At 41.1% G+C, this 16,398-nt stretch overlaps 1 protein-coding gene across 1 annotated transcript; it reads left to right on the top strand.

Moving 5' to 3' along the window:
- The first annotated feature begins 413 nt into the window (after window positions 1-413).
- Window positions 414-16,106, top strand: LOC141796079 (nuclear factor of activated T-cells, cytoplasmic 3-like). Its single transcript, XM_074676975.1, has 10 exons — window positions 414-840; window positions 5,130-5,802; window positions 5,909-6,295; window positions 6,771-6,933; window positions 8,903-9,102; window positions 9,209-9,381; window positions 11,185-11,325; window positions 11,423-11,478; window positions 11,879-12,617; window positions 15,812-16,106. Exons 1-10 carry the CDS (start codon window positions 768-770, stop codon window positions 15,946-15,948), a joined length of 2,742 nt encoding a protein of 913 aa, XP_074533076.1. The 5' UTR covers window positions 414-767; the 3' UTR covers window positions 15,949-16,106.
- The last annotated feature ends 292 nt before the right edge of the window (window positions 16,107-16,398 follow it).

Raw genomic sequence — 16,398 nt, 5'->3', positions numbered from 1 at the left:
ATAAAATTTAGAATATATTGGTGACTTCTGAATTTAACGAACGTGGAAGGCAGGTTTATTCGTATAGCTCTGTCAACTCCTTATAGAGTTAAAAAAAAAAAAACAATTATATCAAAAGCATAAAAAATCGTGTGTTAAATGTGTAAATTACAGAAGTAATATCAGAAAAGAAAGAAAATAAAATTAGGTAAGATATTTCATTATAACTTATTTTAAAATGTTCTTATCTTGATCGACATGATATGGGAGCTTTTTCCATTCTTGAGCTGCTACGTAACAGGTTGGGGTTTGTGGTAATGGTCTTCAAAGTGAATACCAAAAAAATGTGGGGTTTTTTTGCCCTTATCTGATAATATTACTAAAAAATATTAAAAACCCAAGAACTTCAACAACTGCCTGAACAGTAACAGTTCCCTCGTTTCCTGACTTCTACATGTTTACATGAAGTCCTTGAACGCATCATTAGGATCAACCTGGAGGAGAGTTAAAACTCGCAGCAACCGAACAGAAACAGCGAACACAACAACTTCTCACAATAATGGGACTTTTACGCTTTTACGATCGAGCACGGAGGCGTTTTTAACCACCGTGTCCATGTCAGGGAACAACTTTTAGTCGGAGGATTGGTCGACGTGTTGCTCTCGCTCCAGTTCGAACAAGAGTTCTGCTTTCAGTCGGATGGAAGTGAGTGAGACAGGTCAGTTTTAGAGACAGACAGGTCGGTTTTAACGGCTGCCTCTAAGGACATTTAACGTGTCTCCGGTTCAATGTCCACACTAAGCTGCGCAGAGGAGCTGGACTTCAGACTCATCTTTGAGGAGGACGGCAGGCAGACAGCAGGTACGTGTCATTTTGGCAACGTTAGTTTACAATTTGTCACTCTTTGAAGTGACCGACAATTACAAGGTGACACCGGATGTTAGCTATGGTGCCTTCAAAATAAGGGTCAATAGCTATTCAATGTACATGAATTGAGTCAAGTGACAAGTTTAACTGCTGATTTCAAAGCCTGTACTTCTAGCAAATGTTTGTATAAGTAATTTTTTTTTTTTTGTGTAGGGTGGATTTCCATTTTTGCAGGTCGAAGGTCCAAGAAGGGCTGTTTAAACCAGCTGTTATGTTTTTGTAATAATTAAAAAAATGTAAACACAAGATCTGTGACAACAAAGAGCTTTCGTTCATGTTCAGTAACAGAAAAGAGCTACTTTGAAATACCGAAACCACCATTTATAGAGTCAATGAATAATAGACAAAATAACAGAGTCCACTGACTGACTCTTTTTCGTATTTTCATATTTGTAGATAGTCATTCACATTCTGTATTTCAAATCATTATTTAAAATATGATGATATATTTTAGACATCTATTTAATTTATAACGCCATACATTTCAAGATTTGCCCTGACAAGTAACATATTTTTGAGTGTTTTCAAAACTTAAACATAAAAAAACAAAACGATAAATATTTATCAAAAAAAAACCCAAAACAATACAAAAAAAAGAAGAAGAAACTTAACGTCACAATAATGAACAGAAATCTAAAAAAATATTAGAATTAATCTGACATTAATGAAAGGTCTCACCTTGGTGGAGTTTTCTTTTACTTTGAAAATATGAACCGGAAGTCTTGTTTCACTTACTACTGACGACGTGACAGTTACAGCTGTCTATTGATAAATGAAGACGAATTTAAAATGTGTATCAAAAGGTGAAGAAGTGTCGTTTTTTGCCTAATATTTAGCTATTGAAACAAACAGAAAGTATACTCCGTATGAACAGCCATTGTTAATCAGTTAACGGTAGTTTCAATCGATTAATGGCAGGCTGTGAATAAGTTGCAGCAATAATGCTGGTTGCTAACGTTAGCTGTCATTTATGCAATTAAACCTGTGTTGTTGTTGTATTTCTAAGTTCTAAGTACAGTTAATTTTGAATGGGTTTTAATGAGGATTTGCATGTTTACTTTTGATTTCTCAATGTCTTAGTTCAGTTTTGTGAGTTTTTTTGGTTATATGTGGTAACTGAGGCAGTGCCAAAAAAAAAAGCAGGGGCAATAACCAGAAAATCCCAGCAAGAGGCCATTATATATAGTATTAGAGGGAATTATCTGTGAATGAACCGTAATTATGCAACCTTTGCTGAAGTTCATGACTATCTGACATTTAATTCAGCAAATACACACAAGGTTCAAAAAGTGAAGCTAGTTGTGGCAGTATTTTCTGCAGAGTGAAGAATCAGTTAATTGATTAATCCTTTTAGCGTTACGCTGATTCAGTTACAGCAAATTGTGCCTCAGAGGATTGTGTAGTTTTGGATAATTGGATTTACAAGTGTGTATTTGAAAATAACATCTCGTATGTGACGTGAAGTGGGACATTTGCATGTTTTTAATGTGTAGACACATGGAATCATTGATTAATATGACCAGGTCATATTAAATCTACCAGTTAGTATCAGCACCAATCAGCCTGTCAGGAAATTAAAAATAATTTCCTTATATTTAATTTCTAAAAGGTAATTACTACAAAACCGCTTTAAACATCGTTTTTCTTTATTATTTTTATGTCAGGGCTCTTTTATAGAGCTTCTTTAAAGCGCTTTACATGCCTGGCTTCTCCAGACATTACAGGTATTTCATTTTCAAGTTCTGTTTGTTTATGTAAATTTTAAGTCTAGTCAAGTGTTAATTTCCACTGGCTTCAGATCTGGCAACCCTATTCTCCACAGCAGATATTTATTTCTCTGCTACACCCTGAAACACAATCAGACAAGACAGGAAGTCTGCACTTAAACATCATTACAACATTTGGGTTGATTTTCAGAATCAAACACCCTGTGTTTGCACTGAAGCTTTTTATTTTAAACTTTTTGTGTCAGATTTTCATTTATAACCCATTATGTGTGACACAGTGAACTGCTTTTACTTTATATTTCAGTTCAGTGTCTTGTCAAACTGCCTGATTTTAACCACTTTAAAAAGGCTTAGGGCTGCAGCTGATGAAGAACTGAGGAGGTCTGCAATTTACCATCGAGGCAAAAACAACCAGCGTATTGTCTTTCAACAGTAAACAGGGTAATAAAACAGATACATAAATGGAGCAACAGCTGTATAGATTGTTACAATAGATACACAAATAAAAGGAGCTTGTGTGTTTCAGACAGCATGACGCCCAGCCTGTCTGTCTGTTTGCACGTTTTACTTCCTGGCCTGCGGCGAACATCTCCCCCCCTCTCCCCCTTGCACTCAGCCCCCAAAGGCGGGAGGGCAAACGTGGCATCAAGTGTTACTCATCCTTGCAGCACATTGAGGGTTAATATTTGTAAAGCAGGAGCTGTTGAAGCAGATCAGAGTTGCTGCTCTGATGCTTTCTTTTGCATGCAGCATGCCCGAGGTGTGTGAGCGAGAAAGAGGGGTATTATTAGTCGGGTTGTGACGGCGGGGGTGTGCAGCTGTGTGAATGAACTTTGTGAACTTTTGGGGATAATCTGTCACCACAGTTAGTTCAGTTATGAGCTGTGAACTGCTGCTGTTGCAGAAAGTACCGTACTCTTGCTGCTGCGGTCCAATATCAGAGCAGACATGACATTACTGGTAATGTACTCCAAGTGTGCACATTATGTAGCATAAATAATAAATACAATCAATAGAATCCACACAACTCACTGAGGGTGAGCAGTAATTGGTAAATGAACATCTTGAGAGGAAAAATAAAAAAAAACACTATGAAGAAGCTCTGACAGATAGGACTTATATCTTTTAAAATAAAAAAAGTTAAAAAAAAAAAAAAAAAAAAAGGAATGTGGAAAATGTTTGCACTTTTGAGAAAAATGTCAAATTCTCAAGAAAAATCTAAAAAATAATATTTGAAAAAAGAAGAAAAAAAAAATAGAATTTAAAAAAAGAAGAAAAAAAACCCAAAAGTTAGTGTTCTGGAAAAAGTAAGAAGTAGACTTAGAAAATTTTAAACTTTGTTGCAAAAGTCAGAAGTTGGGGGGAAAAACACTGAAAAGTAAGGCCTGAAAAAACTGAACTAGGAATAAAATCAGAATTCCAAAGGACAATATATATATATATATATATATATATATATATATATATATATATATATATATATATATATATATATATATATATATATATATATATATATATATATTTTTATATATATATATATATATTTATATATATATATATATATATATATATATTTATATATATTTATATATATTTATATATATTTATATATATATTATACAGATTTAGTGAAAACAAATCTGTAAAATAATATGATTCTCAAATAAAGTCAAAAATCTAAAAAACAAAAACATCTAAATGTATGATTAAAAGTTTAAACACAACAGAAAAAAATCAAAGTACCATGGAAAAAAACGACAGAAAGTTTTAGTTTTGTAAAAAAAAAAAGCCTGAGCTCTGAAAAAAAAACAAAAACAAAAAGAAAGAACGAAAAAAAAAACCTTTTTTTTTTTTTTTTTTTTTCAGAAAAGGGCTCAATTTTTTCAGGTCTGACTCCTTAAAAAAAGCTTCTCAGTGAAAGTCATTCTCTACATTGGTTACTGGCTTTTGTGTTTAATACAAGTTATGAACCATAGAATTATATAGATGCTTCTGACATATATATTGGCAACATTTTGAAAATAAATAACCCGACAAGTGGTTTCAGGTCAACTATAACACATTTATAACCACCGTGAAATGTGTAGCTTGCTAAGCTAACCACGTGTATGCATTTTACAGAGACTTTTAAAATTCAATGATTTTTTAATAGGTTTATAATGATCTGAACAAAAAAAAAAACCCTGCAGTATTAAATCTTTGCAAGCAACGACATCAGGATATTTATTGTAGACCCAAATAATAAAACCCTGGTGGTCAACCTAACCTCAAGGTGCTAGAGGTGAACTCTGAACCACACTTTCTGTATGTTTCTATGGGTGAAGCTGGTTGATATTTGGGGGTCGTCTTCTTCTGTAATAAAACAGTTTTATGAACCAGTCTGCAGACGATGAATCTTAACAGTCAGAATCAGATCCCAGACTGCGAGCGTGTTTGCAAACCAAATCATCCCTCTCCTGATTTACATGCTGGATCTCCTCTCACACCTCACAGGTGCAGATCTCAATGTGAGGACGCCAAACGCCTCCACCCAGGCTCTGACGGAGCAGCCCGTCATCCAGCTGCAGAGTCAACCTCCATGTCTCCCCTCCTCAGAGGACTACCAGCATGTGGGTTATCAGAATCAGGGGCCCCAATACGGGCTCCAGGGGAACCCCAGAGCCTTTGACCCCCCAAGTATCCAGATCACCTCCATAGCTCCCAACAACCATGTGGAGCCTGAGAGTAGTCAGGCAGGTTTGGCGGTTGGTGGAGCAGAAGGGGGTTACCCTGAGGCGTCCTGGTCTAGAGGCCAGCTCTATCTGCCTTTGGACCCGTGCTACAGAGACCAGGCGCTCTGCCCAAGCCCCTGCAGCAGCCTCTCCTCCAGGAGCTGGATGTCAGACCTCTCCTCCTGTGAGTCTTTCTCCCATGTCTACGATGACGTAGAAGGGGAGCTGCGTGACGCCGCCCGCCTCGCCCTGGGATCACCTGCTGGATCGCCCATGGGGTCTCCGGGCTGTGGGGGCGGGGCTTTTGGGGTGGAACTGTGGCAGCAGAAGTACCAGCATCCTATGGCCTTCAGTCCGGTGCTGTCACCTCATCAGTCGCCGCGTCAGTCACCATGTCACTCCCCTCGCACCAGTGTGACGGAGGAGAGCTGGCTGAACCGCCGACCCACCTCCAGGTGCATCACCTTCATAGCACATGTTTAAAGTCAACTTAATTTTTTAGTTAAAAGTGGGTTTAATGTCTTTGAATTCTCACAAACTAACCCTGAAATTTTCCCTCAGACCGTCATCCAGACCCACCTCTCCCTGCGGAAAGCGACGCCACTCCAGTGCTGACCCCCACGCCCGCTCGCCCTCCCCTCACCACTCCCCCAGCCCTACGCCTGGAGCATCCCCACGAGGCAGCATCACAGATGACAACTGGGTGGGAAGCCCCGCCGGCGTCCTCGGACCCCTCCTGATGTCCAGCTACCAGGAGCTGGATGTCCCTTCAAAGACCAGGAGGACATCAGGGACCCAGCTGGGACTCCTCGCTGGACAGGGTGACCCAGGGCTGGAGTCCCCCGGGGAGGAGGGACGTGATCAGGATGGTCTGGCTGAGCTGTTCCTCCAGGTGCCATCCCACTTCAGCTGGAACAAACCCAAACCTGGAAACCCTCCTCTGTTCAGGTGGGCTCGTGAGCTGAGGTTAAAGTTTTCATCAGTTTTTAACGTGTGGGGTCTAAAAAATAATCACGCAGGTAAATTTGATGTCAGTCATGGTCACAGCATTAAAAAAAAAACATTTGAATGAAAGTCCGTATCTGCAGGGATCATTGTTTAAAATTTCTCGAAGAGAATGTGCTTTTTCATCTTTTGTTGGAGCGCTTGATAAGATCACTGAATGCTACATATGCTACTAAAGCCTGCAGCGGTTTCGCTTGAAACAGGAACAACTGCTCACCTGGCTGCTTTGGTGCTTTCATTGTCTGCTAAGCTAAACAGCTTTCTGCAGCAGCTCCTTGAGTTAGCATGCTAAAAATAGCGAGTTGACTCAAAGGAAAGATTCTTAGGGGAGACCTGAAATTAGCTCAGAGATACACAACTTTTAGGGGTGTTGTGAGCTCCCTCTAATTCCTTACATCTATGTTGTTTCTGCCTCCAGGGCCTCGTCGCCCCCTCCTCTGGACTGGCCTCTGCCCAGCCAGTTTGACCAGTGTGAGCTGAAGATGGAGGTCCAGCCCAGATCCTACCACAGGGCGCACTACGAGACGGAGGGCAGCCGAGGCTCCATCAAGGCTGCAAATACGGGACATCCCGTCGTTAAGGTGTGACCATAGATTGTATAAAACATGGACATAGTCTGGCCGACGTCACCCGTCTGTTACTGAAACTGAAAATGAAGCACATCAGCTATAGCGGCCATATTGGTAGTGGCAAGGGCCTCGCCTACAGCCATAGGGCGCTGGCTGTCACATGACTCTCAGCTTTGCCTCTTATTGGGGGAGCTTGCCATCTTAATATCCTCTGAACGGCCGCGTTAGAAAAAAATTCACCCCCATACAGTGGGTGCCGGTAGTAAAATTAACGACTCAGACAGGAGACGTTTTTTGAACCAGGCTGTAAATAGGTTAATTTCTACTTTGAAAATGGCTTTTTTTTGGCTTGGTGTGTATATGACTTCCGCTACTTCCTGAGCCAGCCTCAAGCGAACACTCCAGAAACAGCAGATTTTAGCACTTCCGCATTGTCTCATATTCTCAGACCGGAGGCTGCCGCTTGGGTGTTTTTTCCAGTGTCAACAGGCAGACGAAAAACACATTGACTCCTCTCTGTGGGTTGATTTAATATGATGTTTGTGATTGGCTATCTCCGTTGATTGGGGTTTTTGGACCAATCGGAATTAAGTATTTAAATTAGATTTTTAGGTTTGGTCTCAGAGCTCGAGGCGGAACATCTGAAACAAACGACCAATAAACACAAACATTCAAGTACTGATGTTTTTTTCAGGGCAGCATTTAAAAAGCAAATAAACTCCATCTCCATAATCTCTATCTGTGCCTAAAAATGTAAATCCTTCATGCTCACCGGGCATTTTGTGACCTTTGCATGAAGGGCAGTCACAGATGATGCTGTCCTCCTTGCTCTGCGTGTCTCCCTTAAAAACAGCTCAACAAAAACATTTGAATAATAACTTCCCTTTTCTGTGTGTGGGGGTAGCGCCGTTAGAAACACGCCTAGGCTTGAGAGCAGCTGCTGTATGGATGAATAGAAGGTCAAACTGCATCGTTGATAAGATATTTATGCAAAATTACTACAGCAGGGTTTTTTTTTAAGATTTCTAAAAGTCTGGGGCTGTAGATCCTGGAGCAGGGTTGTGTTTTCTAGCCCAAGTTATGCACTCACAAAACAAAAATCATCGATCAAATCTGAGCAATCTTTTCATCCTTTTCACTCTGGAATAAAATGATGATTTTTTTTTTCCAAATAACTCCTAAAAAGTGTTTGAATGAGTCGCCCTGCCCCCAGAAAACAAAATGTTTTCACATTACATGACCTGAAACTCCTGATAGGCTTCCAGCAGTGCACAGCGATGATCCAGTGCGGCCGCATTAAAGGCCGAGGTTGTGTTTTGCTGATGTGAACGGCCTCGTGGATCGTCTGGATCAGAGAGCAGAGGCAGGCCGAGGCAAGTTAAGCTCCACCAAGGCCTGGAGTGTAACGGACACCAGCAGGGCTATTCTGGGTGTCACATTCTCAGGCTGCTGCTAAAGCCAGCTGAGCTTCCTGCTGTAGATGTGTAAAAAGTCACAGTGCTGCTGGGTTACACAGGAAACTGAAAGTCCTGCTCACGACTGCAGGGTGAGGATTTTATTTTTCCTGAGTGTGCAATCCTCGGACACTTCCACAGGATCAAAGAGAACAGAGCAGAAAAATAAGAAAACAAGGGGTTAAAGCTGCTGGAGACTCACAAAAAGTGTAAAAAAATAATAACCCAGGTCTGAGTTGCGTAATAACTGTCTTGTCTTAACGTATAGCTGGCTTGTTTCATCTCACAAGTTTGGAAGTAACTTCAAATATGAACAGCATTCACCCGTCAGAATGAAAAAGCCTCACTGGTTTTACACTTTCACATTCGACCTTTTAATTGTCTCACCCTTGGAGGAATTTGTCACACTTTGAGACAGGGCACAATGATGCATCACCTCCCGGAGTTTCGACAAATCAATCTGACATGTTTGCCAAGAGTGTTGGCAGCTGTACATCACACGTGTGTTGTTGAATTTGTGTCTCCAGCTGACAGGATACAGCGAGCAGCCCGTCAGCCTGCTGCTGTTCATCGGGACGGCGGACGACCGCTACCTCCGGCCTCATTCCTTCTACCTGGTCCACCGAGTGACGGGGAAGATGGTCACCACCAGCTGCCAGGAGAAGCTAATGGGCAGCACTAAAGTCCTGGAGATCCCTCTGCTTCCAGAGAACAACATGTCTGCCAGGTAAAAGTTCAACTCAACACAAAGAAAAGAAGTTTGGAAAAGAAGAACTTGGCTCCACAAAAGCTCTGCGAAAAACATTCAAACATTACAATGCTTTGTTTTCCAGCATCGACTGTGCCGGTATCTTGAAACTTCGTAACGCCGACATCGAGTTAAAGAAAGGGGAGACAGACATCGGACGGAAGAACACGAGGGTGCGAATCGTGTTCAGGGTCGCCATCCCTCAGCCGGACGGCCGCGTGTTGTGGCTGCAGACGGTGTCGGCTCCTGTGGAGTGCTGTAAGTTACCTGTTATTTTAACTCAGCAACATTCAAATCTTGTGGTTTTGATAACTTCAAGTCGGTGAGGAGCAAATTCCAGACAGAACATCTTCTTGAAAGAACAGTTCAGTGAGGACTTTCTAAATAGTCTCACTTTTAATACTCTCCTGTTCATAATACTCAATTTAAATGAGGTTATCAGCCCGAAAATGTGTTATTTCCAAACACTATTTCTCAGTATCTGTGATCAGGTCAGACTTTCTCAGCAGAGCACTAGGGATGGGTACCAAATTTGGTACTTTTGTAGGTACCGACCAAATTCCGTCTGTTGTACCGAGTACTGATTCACGTAAAATCAAAAGGTACCATGTTTGGATACCTAACACATCCTTGTTACTGTGAGGGAGTGGAAGAGTAGGTGATTTTCCATGCTGGACATAAACACAGCATTGCAAATTTATATATTGAGGAATCAATATGTTACATCGAAAAACTTTGAGAAGCTATTGTTAAACAAATTAATATTTATTAAAATTGGTACCATAGAGTACTGATTGCCAGATACCGGGTATCAGTACCGTATCGTTGCAAATTTGAAAGGTACCCATCCCTAGAGAGCACAGATCCACATTGGACACATAGACCCAAAGTTTCTTCGACAACACCGTAGACTGTAAAAAAGAAATGGACGTAATCTTATTCAGCTTGAAGTAAGGTCGCTACACAAACTGCTCCCCCTGGTGGCTGGCTGCAGTACAATAAAAAAAAATCCATCTCCCCAGTCATTCCAGATGGGCTATGGTCAAACGTTAAAAACTTAATTACACCTCATAGAAATGTTTCACATCTGATTGTTGTGGTGATTTGAAGATATTATTGGGCTACCTTGTATTTATGTCTCCTTTTTTCTGAAAAGTGTTGCTTTCATTTGTTATAAGAGGTTAAAAATGAGGCTCTATGTCATGTTTAATGACGATTGACAACTGCCGTTTCCGTACATTTTTGGGGGGGATTGTAAAATATGTTGGGAGGGAGAGCCAAGAAGAGATTAGACTCTTGAAAGAAAAAAATATTATTGTTCTTGTCACCAGCTCCACTCAGATTCTCCCAGAATCCCTCATAGCCTCTACTGCGTAGACTCTGGCTGCACAATGGCGGCGCCTGTGACAGGGGTATTTTGGCTTCAAAACTGTACAATGGTAAATGACGGAGCCACGCTATCCACTCTATTTACAGTATAGGGACGAAACCACCACAGCCGGCACTGGACTGGGGAGTGAAGAGTATGGGCTTAAACACAGGTTAAGCTTTTTTGTGATAATGTTCATACCATCCCACAAGTTACATCTTACAGACAGTCCTTGAAGCACCTGGTGGTGGGTAGCATTAAAAATTGCTGGTTACTTAGTTTGTTTGCCAGGTCTGAGGAAACGTATCCTTCATAAATGAGCCTTTGATTGATATGAACGTGAAAATTGGGAGCCGTTACAAATTGTTAAAAAGATCTGCTTTCTTTCACTTGCTTCCAAAACAAATGCACGCCTTGGGAAGAATCACTGTAGAAAAGTCAGCTCTATTTTGTGCAACTTACAGCGAAAAAACTTAAGAAGTTCATGGTTTTTATCTGCATGAATGTAACCACATGTTGAGATAAGTGTAGCGGCCAGAAAAGGAGGAAGTTAAAGAAGTTTGAGGTATTGCTTCAAACTGACAAAAACAGATCTTAATCATTGAAGTAAATTTCCTTTTCCTGTAGCTGGTACCAACCCCATCACAGAGAAACCACAGACCTGATCTGAAACATGAATTCTTGTCTTTCAGCCCAGCGATCGGGTCAGGAGCTTCCTCAGGTGGAGAGCTTCAGCCCCACCAGCTGCTCCGTGGACGGAGGAGAGGAGCTGCTCATCACCGGCTCAAACATCACCACACAGTCCAGAGTTATTTTCCTGGAGAAGGGACCCGGTCAGATCAGTTTGTGTTTGTTTATCTCCCTCAGAGTTTCTCATGTCCCACATCTCACCGGCTTTAATTTAACCTGTGACCTGTTCTGTTCCCTCAGATGGAAGGTCACTGTGGGAAATAGACGCCAAAATTGTGCCTGAAAAAAGCAGAGGAGTAAGTATCTAAAACATAAATACATGTGGTCATGGATTAAAAAAGAAAGAGACGCTTTTTTATTTCTGTGACTGTCGTGTGATGCAACAGGATGGGGAAACGAATCAGACGAAGATATAAATAACGGAGATGTTTGAGAAAAAAAAAGAAGGAGCTCATCCTCTTTAACTTCAGCCCGTCTGTGCATCTTTCTTCATCACTTCCTGTCAGTCTCACAGCAACGTGTTAGTTTTTTTTCTGACTCAGTGAGAGATCTTGACCCCCCAGCTGAGCTTAATCTCTCAGGATTTCACAGGAAGTATAAAAATGGAGTAAACAGGAACTTTTTGACTCTTAGCATCTGAGGTTGAACAAGGAGTCCCTGTGATGCTTTCCTCACGTCTCTGTTTCTGTGTTTTAGTCCAGCATCGTGGTTGAGGTTCCTCCGTACAATAAGAAGACTAAAGACCCAGTCCAGGTCCAGTTCTACGTCTCCAACGGAAAGAGAAGAAGAAGTCTTACGCACAGCTTCACCTTCCTGCCGGCGGTTAGACGTCACCTCCCCGCTCAAATCAAACAGGAGAGATGGGAGACGGACTGCTTGTCCCACAATCCACCTGGCTACTGCCCCACCTCCTCTGAGCGAGTCCCAGACCTGGTTTATTATGACTCCTGCGACATCCCCGTGCATTGTGGCCCTCCTTCCCAGAGTCACCCCACTCCATCTTTAATGTTCCCTCACTCCTCCTCCATCCCTCATCTCTCCTCCTCTGCACCCCCTCAGACCTTTAATCCCCCTCAGACCTTCAGCATCCCCCTTCAGACCTCCGCCCTACCTCCCAAAACCACTTCAGTTCTTCCTCAGATCCCCACAATGCCTCCTCAGACCTTCACCGTCCCTCCTCAGACCTCCTCAGTTCCTCCTCGGATCTCCACAATGCCTCCACTGGCCTCTTCGTTGCCCCTTCAGACCTTCACCATCCCTCCTCAGAGGGTGCACTCTTCCTCTCTTGGACCCAGAAGAGCCTTCGTGGTCCCTGCTGATTCCCAAAAAGACTGTCTGCTCCCTGTCGCGGGAGGAGCTTTAGGTATCAAGCAGGAACCTGAAGACCAGCCGAATCTGGGATCGTTGGGCCTCCAGGAGATCACACTGGACGATGGTAAGAGGCTCGATGTATTAATTAATCCTGTTTTCAGACCCTTCATAAGAATGTGCCCTGGAGTTCTGTGTTAGTTACATTTGTGATCTGAAAAGTATCAACCAAATAAGGAACCAATGGGATCGGCAGTGAGTATGGAGAGCAACAGCAGGATGAACACTGAAAAAACTGAATAAGAATTCTCATATTGGGGTCAGACATCTCGGATTAAATTGAAAATTAGTGCTGTTAGGTGATTAAAAAATTAATCTGATTAACTACAGGATTTGTAATTAATCTAAATAATTGCATTTAATCTCATATCTGCTCATGGTCCCCAAATAAAGAATTTAAATTCTAGGACATTACAAAACTGCAGTGCATGACTAAACAAATGAATACACGAAGAAGAGAAGATGTGTAAATCCACATATTTTTCAACTGGCCAATCTTAACACTATATTACCAAATGTATCATATTTCATAAATTAGTTTTAAAGACTTCTATCTCATTAACATGAAAAATAAAATCCTTAAAAACCTGTGAATTTTTTTTTTGTAAGAAAATTTAAAATTGTTCCACCTTGAGGATTATCATTCTGCTACAGGCAGCTGAAGTTGTTAGTGCCCTTTTCAAAAAGGCTGCTCTCCTGAAACCATCCACACACTTTTAGAGAGGAAAATCATCGATAATTTTAAAAAGTTACATTAAGAATAGTATCGAAATTGTAGCTCATTTTTTTAAAACAAGTATTTTCTACAGTGAAATAATGCATATTTACTAAAAACTTTACCAAAGTACACTGCCAAACCCCCCAATTTGTCAAATTTGAAGCTAAAATCATATAAACAAAATGATATAGCAATATACTTAAAAGGGTTAATAAACATCTCACTTCCCCCCCCAAAAAACAGTATTTTCTGGCTACTTTTTGAGGTGTTGGGCTTTTAAGGGTTACAATATACGTTTTTGTACAAGTGGGGTCTGGAGGAGCTTGTCAGTCAAAATCATAATCGTAAACTACTGTGGGTGAGAGCGGTGCTCTCTTTGGACGAGAGCTCAGCATGGATATGAGGAGAAGATGTGTGATGACAGAGGCAAAGTGAGACGCTGCAAGTCAGAAAAGTTCAGGCAGAACACGCACGAACTGAGGATGTGTCGCGGTAGTTCGGAGAGAAAGAGCGGTGTGATTGTGAGAAAATACGACAGAGATCATGGAGAGGAACAAAGAATAGAGCGACTGAGATGAATGCGATAAAAAAAGTATGTTTTGTCTTTTTTTTTGTACCAAACACAGGAAGAGAGACATAAAAGAAGAGAGTCCACTCTCCTTCGGTAGTTTCGGTGTTTACATAGTCATAGAAAACAAGATTATTTGGGTCTTGAAAGATTGTTCAAGATGCTTTGGAAATGACTGGCAGCCAACGAGTCAATCGTATTAATTTCTATAATTTGCAGTGTAATTAATCAATCTTATTAACGCGTTGAAGTTTCAGCCCTTAGATTTAAGTCAGATTTTTTTGTATAAAATCAGAATTCTCGGGTTAAAATTGGGTTTTTTATGGATTGATGTTCAAGTTCTCAGACTAATATGAGAAATTTGGGGTAAAAGTTGTTTATTAAAAAAATATAATCAAGACCTTTTTTTATTGATAACTTTGAAAACAGGAGGAAAGATTTTCAGTATCTGTCAGAATCTCTTTACTTTAACAAACTAACAACTGAAATGAAGACTCCTCTTTGTAGACAAGGGACCTGGTCCAGGGATTCAGATCTGGAATTTAGTTCTTTCTGTGCAGCTGGCCTCCCCAGGTGTGTGTGTGTGAGTGTGTGTGTCTTTGGCCTGTGATGTTGGTTATTTATACATGGGGGTCCTCTGTGTGTGTGTGAATATTGTGTTTCCCTCTGATCTGGGTTAATTATAGCTCTGTCTGTGTGTTGTTGCTCTGAATGATGAAGATGGAGGTTAAATTCGTTGCAGCGCCTCAGCTGGCGAGCAGCAGCTGTCATCGAGGCTCTGACCCCCTCCTCCTCCTGCTCGCCTTTCAGTCTGACTTTGACCTCAGAAATGTGCGTCTCCTCTCAGGCTGAGGTCACTCAGAGGATTAAAACACCTGTAGGACAAACCCGGCCTGCGGCAGGTTTAATGGTTATTGTTACGAGTCATTACTGATTGATTGGTGGATTTGAAGGTTAGCAGATGGAGGTCCGGTTTTGGGCCCGCACGATGGGTTGTCTGGGTTGACTTTAGCGCCCCCTGTGGACATAGAGGTGCTTAAAAAAGGAGAGTAGAGCTTGGTTTATACTTCAGCATCATTGTCTTGTTTGCTCTTCCCAAACACTTCAGGGCAGCACTGTGGTTAGTTTGATTGTCAGTCACCTGTTTCTGCTCTCTACGATTTTTGCTTCTTTTTTTCACAGCGATTTTGACCGAGTTATGTTATTTTGAAGCTGTTATATGTTGCCATTTATCATTGACAGCTCATCAACTGAAGAGAGGAGGAGTTGTAAAGGATAAAATGTATTATGTATGCTGATTCTGGAAATATTGTAAACACAGAAAATCAAACGTAAATCCGTTTTTTTGTATTCTGTTTTAAAACAAGAAAAAAAAAATCCTGACTTAATATCAAAGGAGCTTTGAAAACCCTGTAAATGAGGTCTGTGAGGTTCAGCTGTTTGGTCCTGGAAGGAGAAATCCTCATATTTAGATCCACTCACTCAGATGAAGTTGTGGTCACAGGCAGTTTGTTTGTGTTGTTACTTCATGAGCTTCAGGTTTCTCAGCTGAGCTAAGTTTAGCCTGAACGGAGCACAGATGAAGCTGCTGTTGAAATAGACTCAGAAGAGCTTCTTTACTACTGCTATAAAAATAATAATAAAAACAACCTCTCACCTTCACTAAGAACACACAAACTAAACTACAGGAACTGGGTTATAATTCCAAGTTAGGTAAAGTAACAAACAGATGAAATAGTAGAGACAGTCACAAACAGCTTCCAAACACAGTGATGTGAGTGTATTAGAGAGGATTAAATGAAAAGTTTTGTGCAACTTATTTTAGCTGCAGTCTGTGTCCAGCTGCTCCCTCCTGTGGCAGAACAAGAAACTGCAATAAAGATTCAAGTTTGTATGTTGTTTCTTTTCATTCCTGCTCGAAAATCACTGCACAGATAATTGAAAAAGTGATTCTTTCTGCTTTATTTTTCTGCAGTGAATGAGATCATTGACAGAGACATTGGCAGCCTGAGCAGCAGCACCCAGCCAGACCAGTTCGACCAGTACCACCAGTACGACTGGGAGCACAAGTCTGGTGATGCAGCCTTACCGTTCTGTGGAGGTCCTCAGTAGCCCCTCAGCTCTTCTTCTGCCGTTGGGACGTAAACAAACCGACGGTCATGATTGCACAAAGTGCATCAAACTGAACCTTAAGTGCCTGAGAACCAATCAGCAGCCTCCGACGAGTTCAATGCCTCGTCTCATCAGGGTATCACGTGACTGTTTCCTCTTCTGTCTCAGGAATGTTTTCAAAGAAGAAACCAAAGATGTTTCAGCTTTTCATGACTGACTTTGGAGAAACTGTAAATCACATCCAAAGGGCTTTGACGTCACAAACGGGCTAAAGCCACACAAAAAAATATCAAAAACAATCTTTTATTATTTATTGGCCAAGTAATTAAAAAATGTATTTTTGATACTCTGGATCTGGCCCAGAGAAAAAAGGTCCTCAGCTCATCATTTTCATTTTTATAGCCTGTTTTTACATCTCCATCTCTGATTAATACTACTACTGTTCAACCT

The sequence above is a fragment of the Halichoeres trimaculatus genome, unplaced genomic scaffold, assembly GCF_033239565.1.
Source record: "Halichoeres trimaculatus isolate MK-OKI-2021-1 unplaced genomic scaffold, fHalTri1.1 fHalTri1_scaffold_10, whole genome shotgun sequence".
Lineage (NCBI taxonomy): Eukaryota > Metazoa > Chordata > Actinopteri > Labriformes > Labridae > Halichoeres > Halichoeres trimaculatus.
Note: the sequence above shows the minus strand (reverse complement) of the source record. Positions and strands in the feature narration are given on the sequence as shown.

Coding starts and splice junctions, on each gene's coding strand:
- LOC141796079 (XM_074676975.1), top strand. CDS start 768: ATGTCCACACTAAGCTGCGCAGAGGAGCTGGACTTCAGACTCATCTTT. Junction 5,803..5,908: donor AACCGCCGACCCACCTCCAG/GTGCATCACCTT, acceptor ATTTTCCCTCAG/ACCGTCATCCAGACCCACCT. Junction 12,618..15,811: donor GGAGATCACACTGGACGATG/GTAAGAGGCTCG, acceptor ATTTTTCTGCAG/TGAATGAGATCATTGACAGA.